The 15,053-nt window shown below is 35.2% G+C and overlaps 1 protein-coding gene across 2 annotated transcripts in view; it reads left to right on the top strand.

Moving 5' to 3' along the window:
- The window catches only part of DCN (decorin), a 36,584-nt gene extending 21,821 nt beyond the window's left edge, over window positions 1–14,763 (top strand). For both annotated transcript variants that reach the window (XM_082849249.1, XM_082849248.1), the window contains exons 5-8: window positions 704–817; window positions 5,068–5,161; window positions 8,508–8,646; window positions 14,482–14,763. In XM_082849249.1, coding sequence (XP_082705375.1) covers window positions 704–817; window positions 5,068–5,161; window positions 8,508–8,646; window positions 14,482–14,676 — 542 coding nt within the window. In that variant the 3' untranslated portion in view covers window positions 14,677–14,763. The remainder of the gene's footprint in view (window positions 1–703; window positions 818–5,067; window positions 5,162–8,507; window positions 8,647–14,481) is intronic.
- Window positions 14,764–15,053: the final 290 nt, after the last annotated feature.

The following is a 15,053-nucleotide window of genomic DNA, read 5'->3' as shown; positions in this document are numbered from 1 at the left end:
ATACTCTAAAAATAATAGTAGCCGGGCCAGGAGAAATGGGATTTTGAATCTGTGCCTTAAGACGTTTTTATTCTTGTCCTTGAGGATCTGAGAATGTGGAAGAAAGCTCTAGGGCAGATGCTACACTAGCTGCCGCATGCCCAAGGTACAGGATGGAATTAAGTAGTGCTTATTAGAGATATTTGGAGGATACCTTTCTGTTGTGGGAATTTGTTCTAGTCTGAACATCTATAAATCATTTGCTTTAAAAAAATGTGTTCTAAAGCTTTTCTCTATGTGTGGTAAAATATTTGTAATTTTATAATTGGCTTAAAAAATCCTAGATTCAAATTATTTTAACAATATTTTAATATATCTTAGTAAAGTAATTGCCCCATAATAAGTGTGATTTGTAAACACTTACTTTTATTGATTTCTAGGCAGACCTGTGTATGGACCTTAAATAATTCTGTTATCGTTTTTGCTACTATTGCTTTCTCATAAATCTTTGGGGTTTTTTGTTGTTGTTCATTTTTTGATTGTTTTAATAAGGAAAATTTTTACCCCATTCGCCATCCCTTTGAGAAGCATGTCCTTTAATTTCTCTTTTGTTTTTCAGGCAAGTTGTTATTAACCCAAATTTCTTCTTGTTGAACAGACAGTACTCTGACTTACAATACCTTCAAATTGTCCTCTAAAAGCTTTGCACTTATTGCATTTGTAGAACTTGGCACCAACCCTCTGAAGAGCTCAGGCATTGAAAATGGAGCCTTCCAGGGAATGAAGAAGCTCTCCTACATCCGCATTGCTGACACCAATATAACCACCATCCCTCAAGGTGACGAAAATTCTCCAAAGCAATTTGAATATCTAAATCCAAAGGCTTTGACACTGAAAAATGGTTTTGGAAATTTGAATGGTGACTCAAGCGGCCATTCTCTATCCCTCGAAGTGTTTCTACTGAACCTAGCTGACCACTGGGCCCTCTAGGCTCACAGTAGAGATGCCTAGACTCTTTCACCTATAAAGTCTCTTATATCTAACATAAAATGTAGGTTAACACACAATGATTTTATATTATAGAATTGTGATATCACAGAAAAAATGTACAGTTACTTAAAAAATAGAGTGCTTTAGTGGTACTTTATTAAAAAAAAATGATACGTGGAAGTACCTCTGATATTGAGCCAATTTTTACTTTGAGTCTCTGATCCCTTAGTGAATTCCTTTCCATCTTAGGGCATTCTAGTCATTACTATCTGAGTAACAGGACTCACAGGGGTCACATTCTTATTTAAGAGTGGTGGTGTGTGTTGTAAAGAGTGTGGATTTTGGGGGTCATTTGCGTGAGTTCAGACTGTCACTAATTGGCTCTACGATCTTGGACCAGTTATTCAACATGTATGACACATTTTTAAATCTGTAAAGTGGTAATAATATTAACATACACTTCATTGGGTTGTTTTAAAACTAAATAAATAGAGAACTATCTGGCCTGTAGATAAGTAGTGGATTAATATTACCTTCTATTATTCATTAAAAGTGTTTTAAACACTCCTTTTGCCTAGGCAAAGTACAAACACTGGAGACAGGGCAGTGAATAGGATGTAGACCTGCCTTCAAGGATCTTATTGCATAGAACAAAGACAGGCAAATAAACAGCAATCATCATACAGTCACAGGGGTAAGCTCATCATGCTAAGGCTTAGCCAGGACAGGCACATAAGCCAATCTTTGTGACAGAAAAGGCATCAAATCACCAAAAATAAGTTTCTCTAAGTTTACATTTTTCTGGTCCCAGGTTTTTCAGTCTCACAAAACTGCCTCTGTATTCTCAAATTTTCCCCTTAGTCTGGCCCTTCCTCAACTTGGATGTCTTGTTCTTGAATTGGGTAGAAAATATAGGTACTTGCCCACAGAAAACAATTTCCCTTTACTGTGCTTCCACAGAAACTTCAAGTCTAGAGAGTACGGAGTCCATAGAATGTTTCCTTACTACCCCTTGCCCTCTCCACAGTCTTTTGGCTACAAAGTATGTTTTTGATGCCCATTAATAGCAACTACTGGTGCAGATGATAGATAGATAGATAGATAGATAGAGATTGATTTATAGTTCACAAAGTACTTTCATGTTGAGTCTCTGACTTGTTACATGTAACAAGTAATTTTTTAATCCCCAGTGCAAGGATTTTATATTTGTAACTATATTTTAAATTTATATTTACAATAGTATATTTTATTATATACATATACATATACATATAATTTTCTATATTTATCTTGCCTAAAGCCTTAGCGCTGTAGGAGGTGAAGTAAAGTAGCTAGAATTTAAAGTCCAGGTATTTTTCACTGCTTGATGCTGCCAGATGATTTGCATTAAGTACAATCTTTGATTTTGCTGTCCTTCTACTTACATCTCCTAAATATACCTCAGTAACACATTTCATCACTTAGTGATCAGTTTTCCTTGATTTCTTACATGTGTCTATCCCTATGCTAGGTGCTCTTTTCTCATCTTCTCTAGCTTGCTTTTATTTACTAAACTCTTAATAATATTAAAATCATAGTAAGTAAGTTTTATTAAGCACTTGTGCCAAATGCTTTTCATGGCTTCTGTTATATGAATCTCGAAACAATCCTTTATAGTAATATTATCACACCTGTCTTAGAAATGAGGAAAATAAGTCTTAAAGAGATAGTAAATTGTGACCAAGGCCTTAGAGCTAGGAAGTGGCACAGCTGGGTTGTGCCGGGCTGACATCAGAGCTCATGTGTTTGACCATTTCACTCTGCTGCCGTCTTAAGTCCTACTTCCTGTGAATATTTATGCCTGTGTCATGTATGAGTCTACCTTTCCTAGGCTGGGACCCTTATGCCTGGATGTCACCACTTTCCAGGAGTCTTAATTTCCATATATTGTGTCCCATCACTGATGGACATGAAAAGACCATGGAGGAGTAGAGAGATTATAAATTCACACTCTGGAGTTAGACCAACCTGGGTGAGAGGCTTGACTCAATCATTTAGCTGTTTTGTGACTTCAGGCTAGTTATTCCACATCTCTAAAACCTCAGTTTTGTTACCTATAAAATGAAGGTATTAGTGACTCCTATCTTCTAGGATATTTGTGAGGATTAATAGATGTATCAATAAATAAGACTTGTAATATATATAGAGTACTTGGCCCAAAGTAAGCTCTCAATATATTTTATCTTAAAAATGGAAAAGGAAAAGAAAAAAAAAGTAATTTGGCTAAATGCTATAGTGGCATAGGCTAATGATATTCTTTATAAATTTGCCTCTCTCCATCCCATTGCAAAATTTCCTTCCACAGTCAAACTTCCCATAACTTTTTTTTTGGAAACTGATGTCCCACAGGGAAGACACTTAGAAACAAGGTAAGAATGATGGATGAGATGATAATTGGTGTTCCAGAGACACTACATTTTTTTTTAATGTCTTTTCATAGTGATAGGGAAAAAAGGACATACACTCATTGCTTTGTTATATACTCACTTGCTTTCTTTATAGAAGTATTTTAAAAATCCACATTTATTTATTCTAAGGAGACTCAAGTGGTTGAAATCCCTTATTCTAAGAGTGACTGATTTCCTGACATCTACTCATAAGAATAATGCCATTGTTATTTCATTTCCTTCATTTAAGAACATGTTATTTTAACTCTCTTTGGCCATCTGGGAGCATATTACTTTCCTCACTTAGTAGCTAGATAGCGTACAAAATGGGTAATTGTGAATCTCTGTTTCCTCATTGATGAAATGAGGTGAATGAAAAATAATTTATACATTGAAAAAAATTACATGAGCTAAGTTACGAAAATGCTAATCTCAGTGTTCAGCACATAACAGACATTTAGTAAGTAGAAGTTCCTTCCCTTAGTATCCCCCACACAAATCATACTACTATTGAGAAACTAATCGTCATTTTCAAATCAAATATGGAATAAACTTTTACATTAAATAGAAGATCTTGACAGAATTCAGTGGGTTGCAATGAAAATTTCAGACCAAACATAACCTGTGATTTTCCAGTTTTATTCTTTATGGACAAACAACCAATACTATTGGGTTGGCCAAAAAGTTCTTTCGGATTTTCCTGAAACATCTTACGGAAGAACCCGAACGAACTTTTTGGCCAACCCAATATCTGCTAAGCAGATGTTAGTTCTACATGTAACCCATTTGCTATTTTCTTTGTAGTTGTTGCTGTTCTTGTAAATGGAACAATATGCCATTTAAAAAGCTGTATAAAAACCTAATAGAGCCGCAGATGGCAGGAGGAAATGAAAATAAAAGATTTAAACTTTTAAATTTACATTACTAAATTTTTAGAAGTCGTAGCCATTCACGAAGTACTATCCAGAGGTTTAGTGGATATTTTGGATTTAAAATATTTTCCCCAGGTGCCCCACATATGGCAGATCACTTGATTATAGGTCTCTGTACTCGTCTTGTATAAAGAAACAGTTTTGATTTTAAAGGAACAAGTAAGTGTTAGCTCTTGCTACACACTGTATTACAGAGGCATTTGATGTTTTCATGGAAAACTTGATTAAAACTAAAGCCAGCACAGTATATAAGTGTTAGTTATTAATTATGCTCATTAATAAAATACCTGGTTAAGTTTGTTTATAGGGTGAACTTATACATAATCGCTTTATTGTAGTGCAGATGCCCATCTCCTCATTTTACAGTTATTATCCTTTGTCAATGGCAGTGCTAGCCCATTAACAAAGCTGTAAGAAACTAATGAGATTCAGGGTTTTTCTTCAGTTCTACAACTGTATCCTGACAGTGGCTAAGACAAAAATCTACTACATGATAAACCCAGTCCATGTTTTTGTCATAATAAATCTAGGAGAAAAGCAGAAAGGGCTTGTACTACTTCCCAAAAGATATATTATTGTATAAAAGGGATGAAGGAAAAAGATGAAAAGCAAAACTGATGAATCAGATGCAAAGAAAATCTTTTGAAACTGTATGTCTTTTGGAAAATTGATGGCATATGTTCTCATTAAGTCTTTGTCATTTATCTGCTAATTTAACTTCTTATATTTCCATATTGCAGGTCTTCCTCCTTCCCTTACTGAATTACATCTGGATGGCAACAAAATCACCAAAGTTGATGCAGCTAGCCTGAAAGGACTGAATAATTTGGCTAAGTAATAATATTCTTTCATAGCATTCTATCAGTAAAATGGCTAGGTATATTGTGCCTATATGCTCAGAATTAGAAACACGATGATTGATTCTTTTGCCTAAACCACATTTTTTGTTGTTGTTTCTACAAACCTCAAACTTCAGCTTGCCCAATTATTAATATTAAAAAAAACTAATGAAATAGTGTTCTTATCATAACCCCACCAAAATCACCCTTATTTTTTATGAATACCATATTGTTTTTAGATTAATTTAGATATATGTACAAGATATTTGATTAAATCAGTATATTCATTCAATCTGTTCTAACTTGACTGTATGAAACAGAAGGCTAAGTTAATTATAACATAGTATTCAGAATTTGAAAATGTATTAAAATGAAAGCTACCAGACATGGGAATATTGGGCATCTCACACTACAGTACAGAATAGTTATCATGAGATTCTCTAATTCCTATTCTCTAAAGAGTTTAAAATGTCTCTGGACATTTAATGTACTCTAAAAAAACTTTTCTTCTGAGCCTTCTTAACTTTTTTTCCTTATAGATGATCACTAGTGCCCATCCTGCTTTCTAACCTAACTTCAGTCTTTCTGTATTTGCAATGTGGTGAAGCAATAAAAAAAGAGTGCTGGCAGACCCTTTCAGCTGTCTTCAAGGAACACTCTGCTCTTCATCCACACGTATTGCTGAATGTCCTTACAGAGAAGCATAGGGTTGTACCAAATTGGCTCACTCTTTTTTTTGCATATAAATTTTGTAGTGGATAAATAAATATAAAGCATATCATTTGTCTCTGAGGAATACCTAAGAGCAGATGGATATATAATGCAGTTTTTCCCATTTCTGTGGGTATCCCCCAGTGACCCAGTGGAGCGTGAGGCCTGAAGTGTCATATGCATGTGACTATAGCTGCAATATATAACCCTGGTGTCTCAAATGATAAGAAATCCTTTATCTAAAGCTATTTTAATTACACTCTCTAATGAAGAAGATATTTTTCAAAATACTGTTATGCATTACCTACCTTTCTATGTTGATTAGGTCTCTCTAGCTGGAGAAAACTGTAGGAAGATAAGTTGCATTGTTTATTGTGTAGAACAATTGCATTATTCTGCATTGTGTAGAACTGTCTTTTGGACAGCTATTATTATTGGATTATTATTATTATTAGGAGGAGGAAGAGGAAGAGTAGAAGTAGCAGTTGGGATTGACCATAGTATAAAATTCTAAATACGGTAAATCAGTCGTAATATTTGTGCCATTTTAGAAAAGTAAGTTTATTTTGTACTGAAAGTGGTATGGAGATTTTGAGTTTCCTCTCTTTAATATAAAATCATATGCTTTGTATCAAATAGAAGCATAGAAGTATAAAGAGCTAATAAACTTTGAAAAGGTCAATAGAAATGAAGATTTCTGTTTAAATGGATTTTGAATTCCATTCATTAAATCAGTGGAAAATACCTCATTGGCCAACAAACTTTCCCAACTCTTGAATTAACTAAATACATTTCTCTTTGGAATCAAGTCCAGAAAAATCCATCTATTAAACCATCAAATCCTTATGTTTTTTGCTCCTCACTGATTTTGGAACATGAAGGGTATTTTGGTGATGAAAATCAAAATTGAGGAAAGGAGAAAAAAGCAGCCACTGATCTCAGAACATTGTTGCAGTGCAAATATTCTGATTAGTTACTAAGAACAAGTGAAGAGAAAATACTATATGTCCCTCTGCAAAAAAATAAAGTGTTTTAATCAGGCAAACTTCCCTTTTCTTATTAAGCATATATATCATCATCTCCCCTAATAGGCGGAATATTCTTCGATGGAAAGAATCATGGTGGTTTTTGAGCCATGTCTCCTCTGCCCTCACAAGCCTAAGATAAAAGTCTTTAACATAATAGGTTCTCAAAAACATTTGATGAGTGAATATAAATTAATCATTGAAAATGTAGTTTACTTCAATAGGTAATTAAGATTATTATATTCTAAGAAATGTATTAGCCCAAATTGGATATGGGATTTAGAGTGCTATAAGAAATAGAGACATGATTCTGAAATAGAAAAGGAAAGACCAGAAACAAGAGATGGAAGTTTAAGACTGGGAAAAAACAAAATATTATGAGACAAGATGCCAGGTTGATAATCAATAGGTAAGACAAACCAACTGTGCTATTAATAGCCTAAAATCAGTACACTTTAATCTCAGTTATTTCAAATACCAAGTCATGATTAAAATTGGAAGACTTTGGTTACCTAAGCCAACATCTAAATCCCAAAAGGGCTCAAAGATCTCAACTAGCTGAAAGCAAGTAGGAATCATCCTACAAAAAGGACCCAAGTCTTTTTCACTAAATTTGAAGGAATCCAATAGTTTCTTCCCCTTTCTCTTCCTTGGAACTTTCTGGTTCTCTTCCACAACCTTGTTGCCTCATCTCTCTCTGCCCTTTTGGATTGACAGAACCCTGGTTCTGACAGAGATTTATTCCTAGAATGTTGGGTACACAAGTTTTGTCTTCAAGTCAACTTCTCCTGACTTTTGAATCCCATTTACTGTGAGGGGACATCACAGCTGCAGACTCTCACTTGTTAAACATCTAATTTCAAAAAAATACAACCCAAAACCTTGAGTGGCATTGTATAAGAAATGTCAGAGGGGCCAAGATCAGGGTCAGAGATCAAGGCTCTAGAGGCCAAGAATGTTGGCACCAGGCATATTCTGACAGTTAACAGATGGTCACTGATAAACTCAAACAAATGTAAAATGCTAATTCTGTTAACCTTTGTGGCAGGTAGGTTTATTGACTCATTAGAACCTTTCACTTTTTATTTACAACAAATAAATTTGCGTAATAAATATACAATTGCTTGGTTTACAAAGTGCCAGAAATGATAATGTTCCTTTCATTTTTCTCTCAAATTAATTCACTGTATTCATTATACAGTCAATTCAGCAGCTATTCATTGATCATATCAAGCTCTGTGTTAGTACTGGATATACCACAAGACAGTCACTTTTCTCAAGGCAAGACGCACAAGTACACAATCCTTAGAGTTTTACAAGAGGGTGATAACAGGATGCTATATGAGCATTCACTAGGGGTACACCGTATCCAGTCTGGTACTGTCAGAGGAGTTTTAAAGAGGGTAACTCTGAGCTGAAACCTTAAGAACCAATGGGCTCTATCCAACTCAGGAAGTTTGGAAAAATCACATTAGGCAGAGGTAACAGTAAGTACAAAAACAAAACAAAATAAAATTCTTTTCCTATTGACTTGATTAATCACACAATGCCTGTAAGAAGGCATCCACGTGTAGTGTATCCATTCGTTTCTGTTTTCTGTTGCAGGTTGGGACTGGGTTTCAACAGCATCTCTGCTGTCGACAATGACTCTCTGGCCAACACTCCTCATTTGAGGGAACTTCATTTGAACAACAACAAGCTTATCAAAGTGCCTGGTGGGCTGGCGGATCATAAGTACATCCAGGTAACGCAATGCCACTAACTATTGTGAGGAATATCTAGGGAGCAAATCCTCCCTACTGGGATGCTAGGAGGCAGGAAGCTCTGCTTAGAAATTCTTTTGCAGAGATATTTTTAATGTTTCTACATATTCATTCTGGTTTTGTGAAATCTATAGGTTTAAATTAGTATTACTTTTTTAAAATTAGGACTACTGCCTTGAACGTACTATAATGCTTGCTTCCAGAATGTAATATTTTTTTTATGAAGCAGGGTAGTTTCAAGTCACAGATCAGTGTAACAAATACATACTTGTTGGAAAAGATGATATCATCTGTAGTGCATAGATATGGAATAAAATACTAATTGTAACTTTTAGCTTCAGCAGATGTCATATAGGTCAAAAGACAGTGTTTATCTATTGGTAGTAGTGTGACTGACTGAATTAACTTTGTACAGATTATCAAGTTATAGTGTATTCTTAAAGATAAGAAGATATGGTTCAGTGGCCCACTATGGTAATATAGCTTTACAGTCCATAAATCTATAAATGTAAAGCGTACTTATTACCTTAAATAATCATAGTAATTTCATATATAACAATATAAAATTTCCATTGTTACCTTGAGGAAATTAAACAAACACATTATTTAAATTATATATTTTTAAAAGATCAATAATGTGGTCATCGACAGATTTTACATATTTGTATATTTCTTCTAATTTTTCAGTTTTTTTAAAGATTGTATTTAAGTTGTTTCTTTCAGAAATTTCAGTAGGTACTTAGTGAAATCATGGTGATTCAGAAACTGTGTCTTAAACTGACACTCTTTTACAGATAAAACCGTTTTATAAAGTTGACCTTTTGGTAATCTAGTATCTCAACTTCTTTGTTTGGGGTTCAAAATGGGTTTATCCTTTACTCTGCTGTCAACAGTGTCAATAAATTTCTGATCTCTTTTATTTTACTGAGTTGTGCCAAAACCTCCAAATTAAGTTTACATATCACAATTTACATTAGCTAGCTTTCAGTAAAGTGTAAGAATTCTACATATGAAGATGAAATTAAAGACGTTTTATTTCATGCTGATTCATTTTCAGTGGGTCTTTGGTGGTGGTGGTAGAGTGGTGAGTAAGCATAGCTTGTAGCCACAAGTAAAACCGAGATGCTTGGAGACCTAATAAAAATAGCTAATGTTGTCATTATTAAGGTTTTTGTTGGTGGTGGGCTTTCTTGTTTGGTTGGTTTGGGTTTTGTTTTTAGATCTCAGAATAATAATTTTCATCTTCTTGATTACTGTTTTTCAAATTTTAGTCTGGACATATTACTGAGTTCATAAAATCAGTTTAAAAGTTTCATTTGGAACATCCCATGGGATGGGATGGAATAAGTTGAATAGAATAGAAAATATCACTGTAATTGTAAGTATTTTATAAAATTTTTGTTTCATATGCATAGATCCATATATACTAAAGCTCAATATATAGTGTGTGTCTTACTGTGGGTCACAGAGAAAAAATTCTAAAACATTCCATTTTGAAATCTTTGTTGAATATCAGCAAATCTCATGGACATTCACACAGAGCCCCACATTCAGAAGGACCTCACTCTTGGTTTTCCATCTCTAATTGGCATCCATGTACCCATTTTACCTACATTTCTAGAGGGTCCCAGGGGTTTCACCTACTCTACTTTCTTTTCTATATCTATATAGTCCAATTATTTTTAGCAAAATCATGTAATTATTCAACCATCACCACAATCCAGTTTTAGAACATTTTGATTACCTCCAAAATATCCCTTTTATATATTTCTACTTGTTCTTAATCTCATTCCCAGCCACGGGGAACCATTAATCTACTTTCTGTCTCTATGGATTTGCCTTTTCTAGACATTTCATATAAATGTAATCATACAATGTGTGGCTTTTGTGGCTGGCTTCTTTCACTTAGCATAGTAATTTTAGGTCACCCATATCATAACGTGTGTCAGTAATTCATTCATTTTTATTGATGAATCGCATTTCATTGTATGGATATACCACATTTTGTTTGCTAGTACTACACCTTTTGATAACTGTAGGTTTTGATTATGTTTAGAAATTAGAAATGAAGGCCCTCTAACGTTGTTCTTATTTTTCAAAATTTTGGCTATTCTTGTTTCTTTGCATTCCATTCAGATTTTAGAACCAGCTTGTTCATTTCTTCTCAGATAGATTGCTAGGGCTTTGATAGGAGTTGTGTTGAATCTGTAGATCAATTAGGGGAGAATTTTCCTTGTAATAACATTGAGTCTGCCAATGCACAAACATGGGATGTCTCTCTATTTTGTCTTTATTTTCTCACAGCAATATTTTGGCATTTTTAGTGTGCAAGTTTTACAATTTTTTATTAAGTTTGTTCCTAAATTTTGTATTATTTTTGATGCTGTTGTGAATGAATTGTTTACCATAATTTTATTTTTGAATTTTTTGTTGTTAGTTTATAGAAATTCAGTTGATTTTTGATCTTTCTTCTACCCTAGTGCTGTGCTGAAATTGTTTTTAGTTGCAGTAATTTTTTGTGAATTCCTTTGGATATTCTACATTCAGGATCATGTAATTTGTAAATAAAGAGAATTTTAAGTATTCTTTTTTATCTGAATTCCTTTAATTTCTTTTCCTTACTTCATTGCATTGGCTAGAATCTCCAGTACAATGTTGAATAGAAGTGATAAAATTAGACATCTTTGCCTGGTCCCTAGTTTAAAAGGGCAATCAACCTTTTGCCATTCAGCATGATGCTAGCTATAGGTCTTTTGTAGATGCTCTTTATCAAGTTAAAAACATTCCCTTTGATTTCTAGTTTACTGAAAATTTTTATCATGAAAGCGTTTTTTCAAATGCTTTCTCTTTTCTATTGAGATGATCATGTGATTTTGTCCTTTATTCCTTTAATATGCTATATTAAATTAATTGATTTCCAGTTAAATAAGTTTTACACCCTTGAGATAAATCATGCTTGGTCTTGGCCATGGTGAATAGTCCTTTTATAATGTTGTGAGATACAGACAGTTTCCTAATATTTTGTTAATTTTTTTGTCTATATAGGAGGTATTTAATTGTAGTTTTCTTTTTTGTGATGATTTTTGTTTGGCTTTAAGAAAATATTGACCTCATAGAACAGGTTGGAAATTTACTTTCCTTTTTACACAGACTAATACTTTATGTCTTTTTTTTTTTATTTTTATTTTTAAATAAATGTATTTATTTATTTTTGGCTGCGTTGGGTCTTTGTTTCTGTGCGAGGGCTTTCTCCAGTTGTGGCGAGTGGAGGCCACTCTTCATCACGGTGCGCGGGCCTCTCACTGTCACGGCCTCTCCCGTTATGGAGCACAGGCTCCAGACGCGCAGGCTCAGTAGTTGTGGCTCACGGGCTTAGTTGCTCCACGGCATGTGGGATCTTCCCAGACCAGGGCTCGAACCCGTGTCCCCTGCATTGGCAGGCAGATTCTTAACCGCTAGGCCACCAGGGAAGCCCTCTTTATGTCTTGATATTTCCTTCTCTCGTTTTCACTATTAGCCATAAACTCTCACCAAACACCTCTCTCCTTTCTTGTTAATCACTTCCGAGAAATGGAGAATGGTCAATGACAAGAAGAAATTTTCAAAGTTTGAGAATCACACACACACACACGAACCTCACAGATACTGTTTTGATTTTAATATTCCTTGTTTCTGTTTTTGTAATACATCTATTGTTCTCCTTCTAAACCCTTTCTTAATCAAGACCCTTTTCACCAGCATATGAGTGCAAGTGTTCTGGTAGATGGAACAATATTTCAAGTCAATTATTATTATTATTTTTTTTGCGGTACGTGGGCCTCTCACTGTTGTGGCCTCTCCTGTTGCAGAGCACAGGCTCCGGACGCACAGGCTCAGTGGCCATGGCTCACGGGCCCAGCTGCTCTGCAGCATGTGGGATCTTCCCGGACCGGGGCACGAACCCGTGTCCCCTGCATCGGCAGGCGGACTTTCAACCACTGCACCACGAGGGAAGCCATCAAATCAATTATTTTAAGGGAGTACCTCATAGGTTTTATAGCTTGCTTTAGAAATTATTGCCTTAGCATTATATTTTAGCCTTGGTTTTATGATCAATTCACTTCTTATTCTTCAGAATTCACATATAAATAATGGGAGTAAAAACTCATTTCTATAATTCTTTTTAAGTCTGATATTAATTTCCCTAAGAAAATCATGAACAAATTACCATTATCTTAAACATAACCATAAAATATATTTCAGAAAAAATTTCTGATGAACTATAACATTATATTCTTTGAGCTGAATTTGTAACATAGAATACATTTTTGTTAAAAATTTCTTGGTCTATATATTCCAAATGCAGTGACATTCAAGCTTTTCTTAGAGTTTGTGATTTTTAATTTCGATTCTAATACTCTATACCCTCTCTTACTTCACTATATATTACTTCCTTATTTTATATAATTCATTAAAATGTCTACCATTTTATCTTTGCCCTGAAAACATAACATTCCATGTAGACACAGTTTATGAAATAACCATGAATTCATTCATTTATTCATTCAACATATATTTGTTGAACACCTACTCTGTTCTAGTAGACACTGGAGATACAGCCACGAACAAAACTGAACAGGTTTCCTACCTCATAGAGCTTTTATTCTAGAGGAGGAAAACAGACAAAAAGCAAATACATGTTATATAGTGATCATTACGCTGAATAAAAATAAATAAATATAATTGGAACAGAAAATGGCAGAATGGGATAGTCAAGAAAGACTTCTTTGGTAAGGATAAATGAATTACATGAGTCAGTAAGACTTGGAGACATCTTGGAGAAGTTTATGCCAGGAGGAAACAGTGTGTGTCAACCTGAGGAGGAACCATCCTCTAGAGAAGAGAAACAAGTAGGTTAGGGTGGTTGGATTGAACAGTGAGGAGAGATGAGCTCAGAGTAGAAGGATGCCAGATCATGTAGGATTTGTCAGCCACTGTGAGAGCTTTGGATTTTACTCTGTGTAAGATGGGAAACTGCTGGGGTATTGAGGCAAAGATGATATAACTTGCTTACATTTTTAAATAATTGGTGAAAGGAAGGAAGGAAGGAAGGGAGGGAGGGAGGCAGGCAGGAGGGAAGGAAGGAAGGGAGAAAAAGAGAAAGAAAGAAAGAACAGATTTCAAGAAGGCAAAAGAGGAAGCAGGAAGAACAATCAGGGCAACTTCAATAATCCAGAAGGAAATAATGGTGGCTTTGGATAAGGCTGTAGGAGTAGATATGGGGCAGAACTAGATTATATGTGCATTTTGAAGGTTGCACTAGCGAGATTTGTTGATGGTTGGGCAGAGAGCATAAGAGACAGGGAGAGCCAAAGATAATGTCAATGTTTTTAGCCTGAGTCATCTGGAAAGACTGAAATGTCATATACTGAGATGAGGAAGACTAAGGGAGGGAAAAGCAAGATTAAAAAGAGAGAGAGAGGGCTTCCCTGGTGGCGCAGTGGTTGAGAGTCCGCCTGCCGATGCAGGGGACATGGGTTCGTGCCCCGGTCCGGGAAGATCCCACATGCCGCAGAGTGGCTGGGCCCGTGAGTCATGGCCGCTAAGCCTGCGCGTCTGGAGCCTGTGCTCCGCAACGGGAGAGGCCACAACAGTGAGAGGCCCGCGTACCGCAAAAAAAAAAAAAAAAAGAGAGAGAGAAATCAAAAGTTTGGTTTGAGAAGTATTAAGGTATTTAAACTGAAGGATGAGTGTACTAAAAAAGAATAAAGTATATACGTGTATGGTCTCAATATATTTAGAGGAAAATAACCATGTGCCATTATTTTGGGTTGTAGGTTGTCTACCTTCATAACAACAACATCTCTGCAATCGGCCCTAACGACTTCTGCCCACCTGGATACAACACCAAAAAGGCTTCTTATTCCGGGGTGAGCCTTTTCAGCAACCCAGTCCAGTACTGGGAGATCCAGCCATCCACCTTCCGATGTGTCTATGTGCGCTCTGCCATTCAGCTCGGAAACTACAAGTAGTTCCGAAGAAAACTCTCGTTTTTATAACCTGGCAAAATCCCGTTAACGTCACTGCTCAAAAAAAAAAAAAAAAGAAAAAAAAAGAAAGCTAGATACTGGAAACCTAACTGCAATGTGGATGTTTTCCCCACATGACTTATTATGCGTAAAGCCAAATATGCAGTTTAAATAATTGCCTACAATAAAAAAAAATATTTTGCCTGCCATTTTCAGAATCCTGTTTTGAAGTTTATTATTGATGTTAACTGAGCTATTGCAGATATTCTTATTTCACTAAATGTAAAATTTGGAGTAAACAATTTAGTAGAGCTTTTAATTTCCCGAAGAAATCAATAAAAATGGTATCAATCTTCTGTAACTCATAGGGGGGGTTAGCG

This window comes from Leucopleurus acutus (assembly GCF_964270905.1).
Source record: "Leucopleurus acutus genome assembly, chromosome: 11".
Classification (NCBI taxonomy): Eukaryota; Metazoa; Chordata; class Mammalia; order Artiodactyla; family Delphinidae; genus Leucopleurus; species Leucopleurus acutus.
This window is presented reverse-complemented; position numbering and strand designations above follow the sequence as displayed.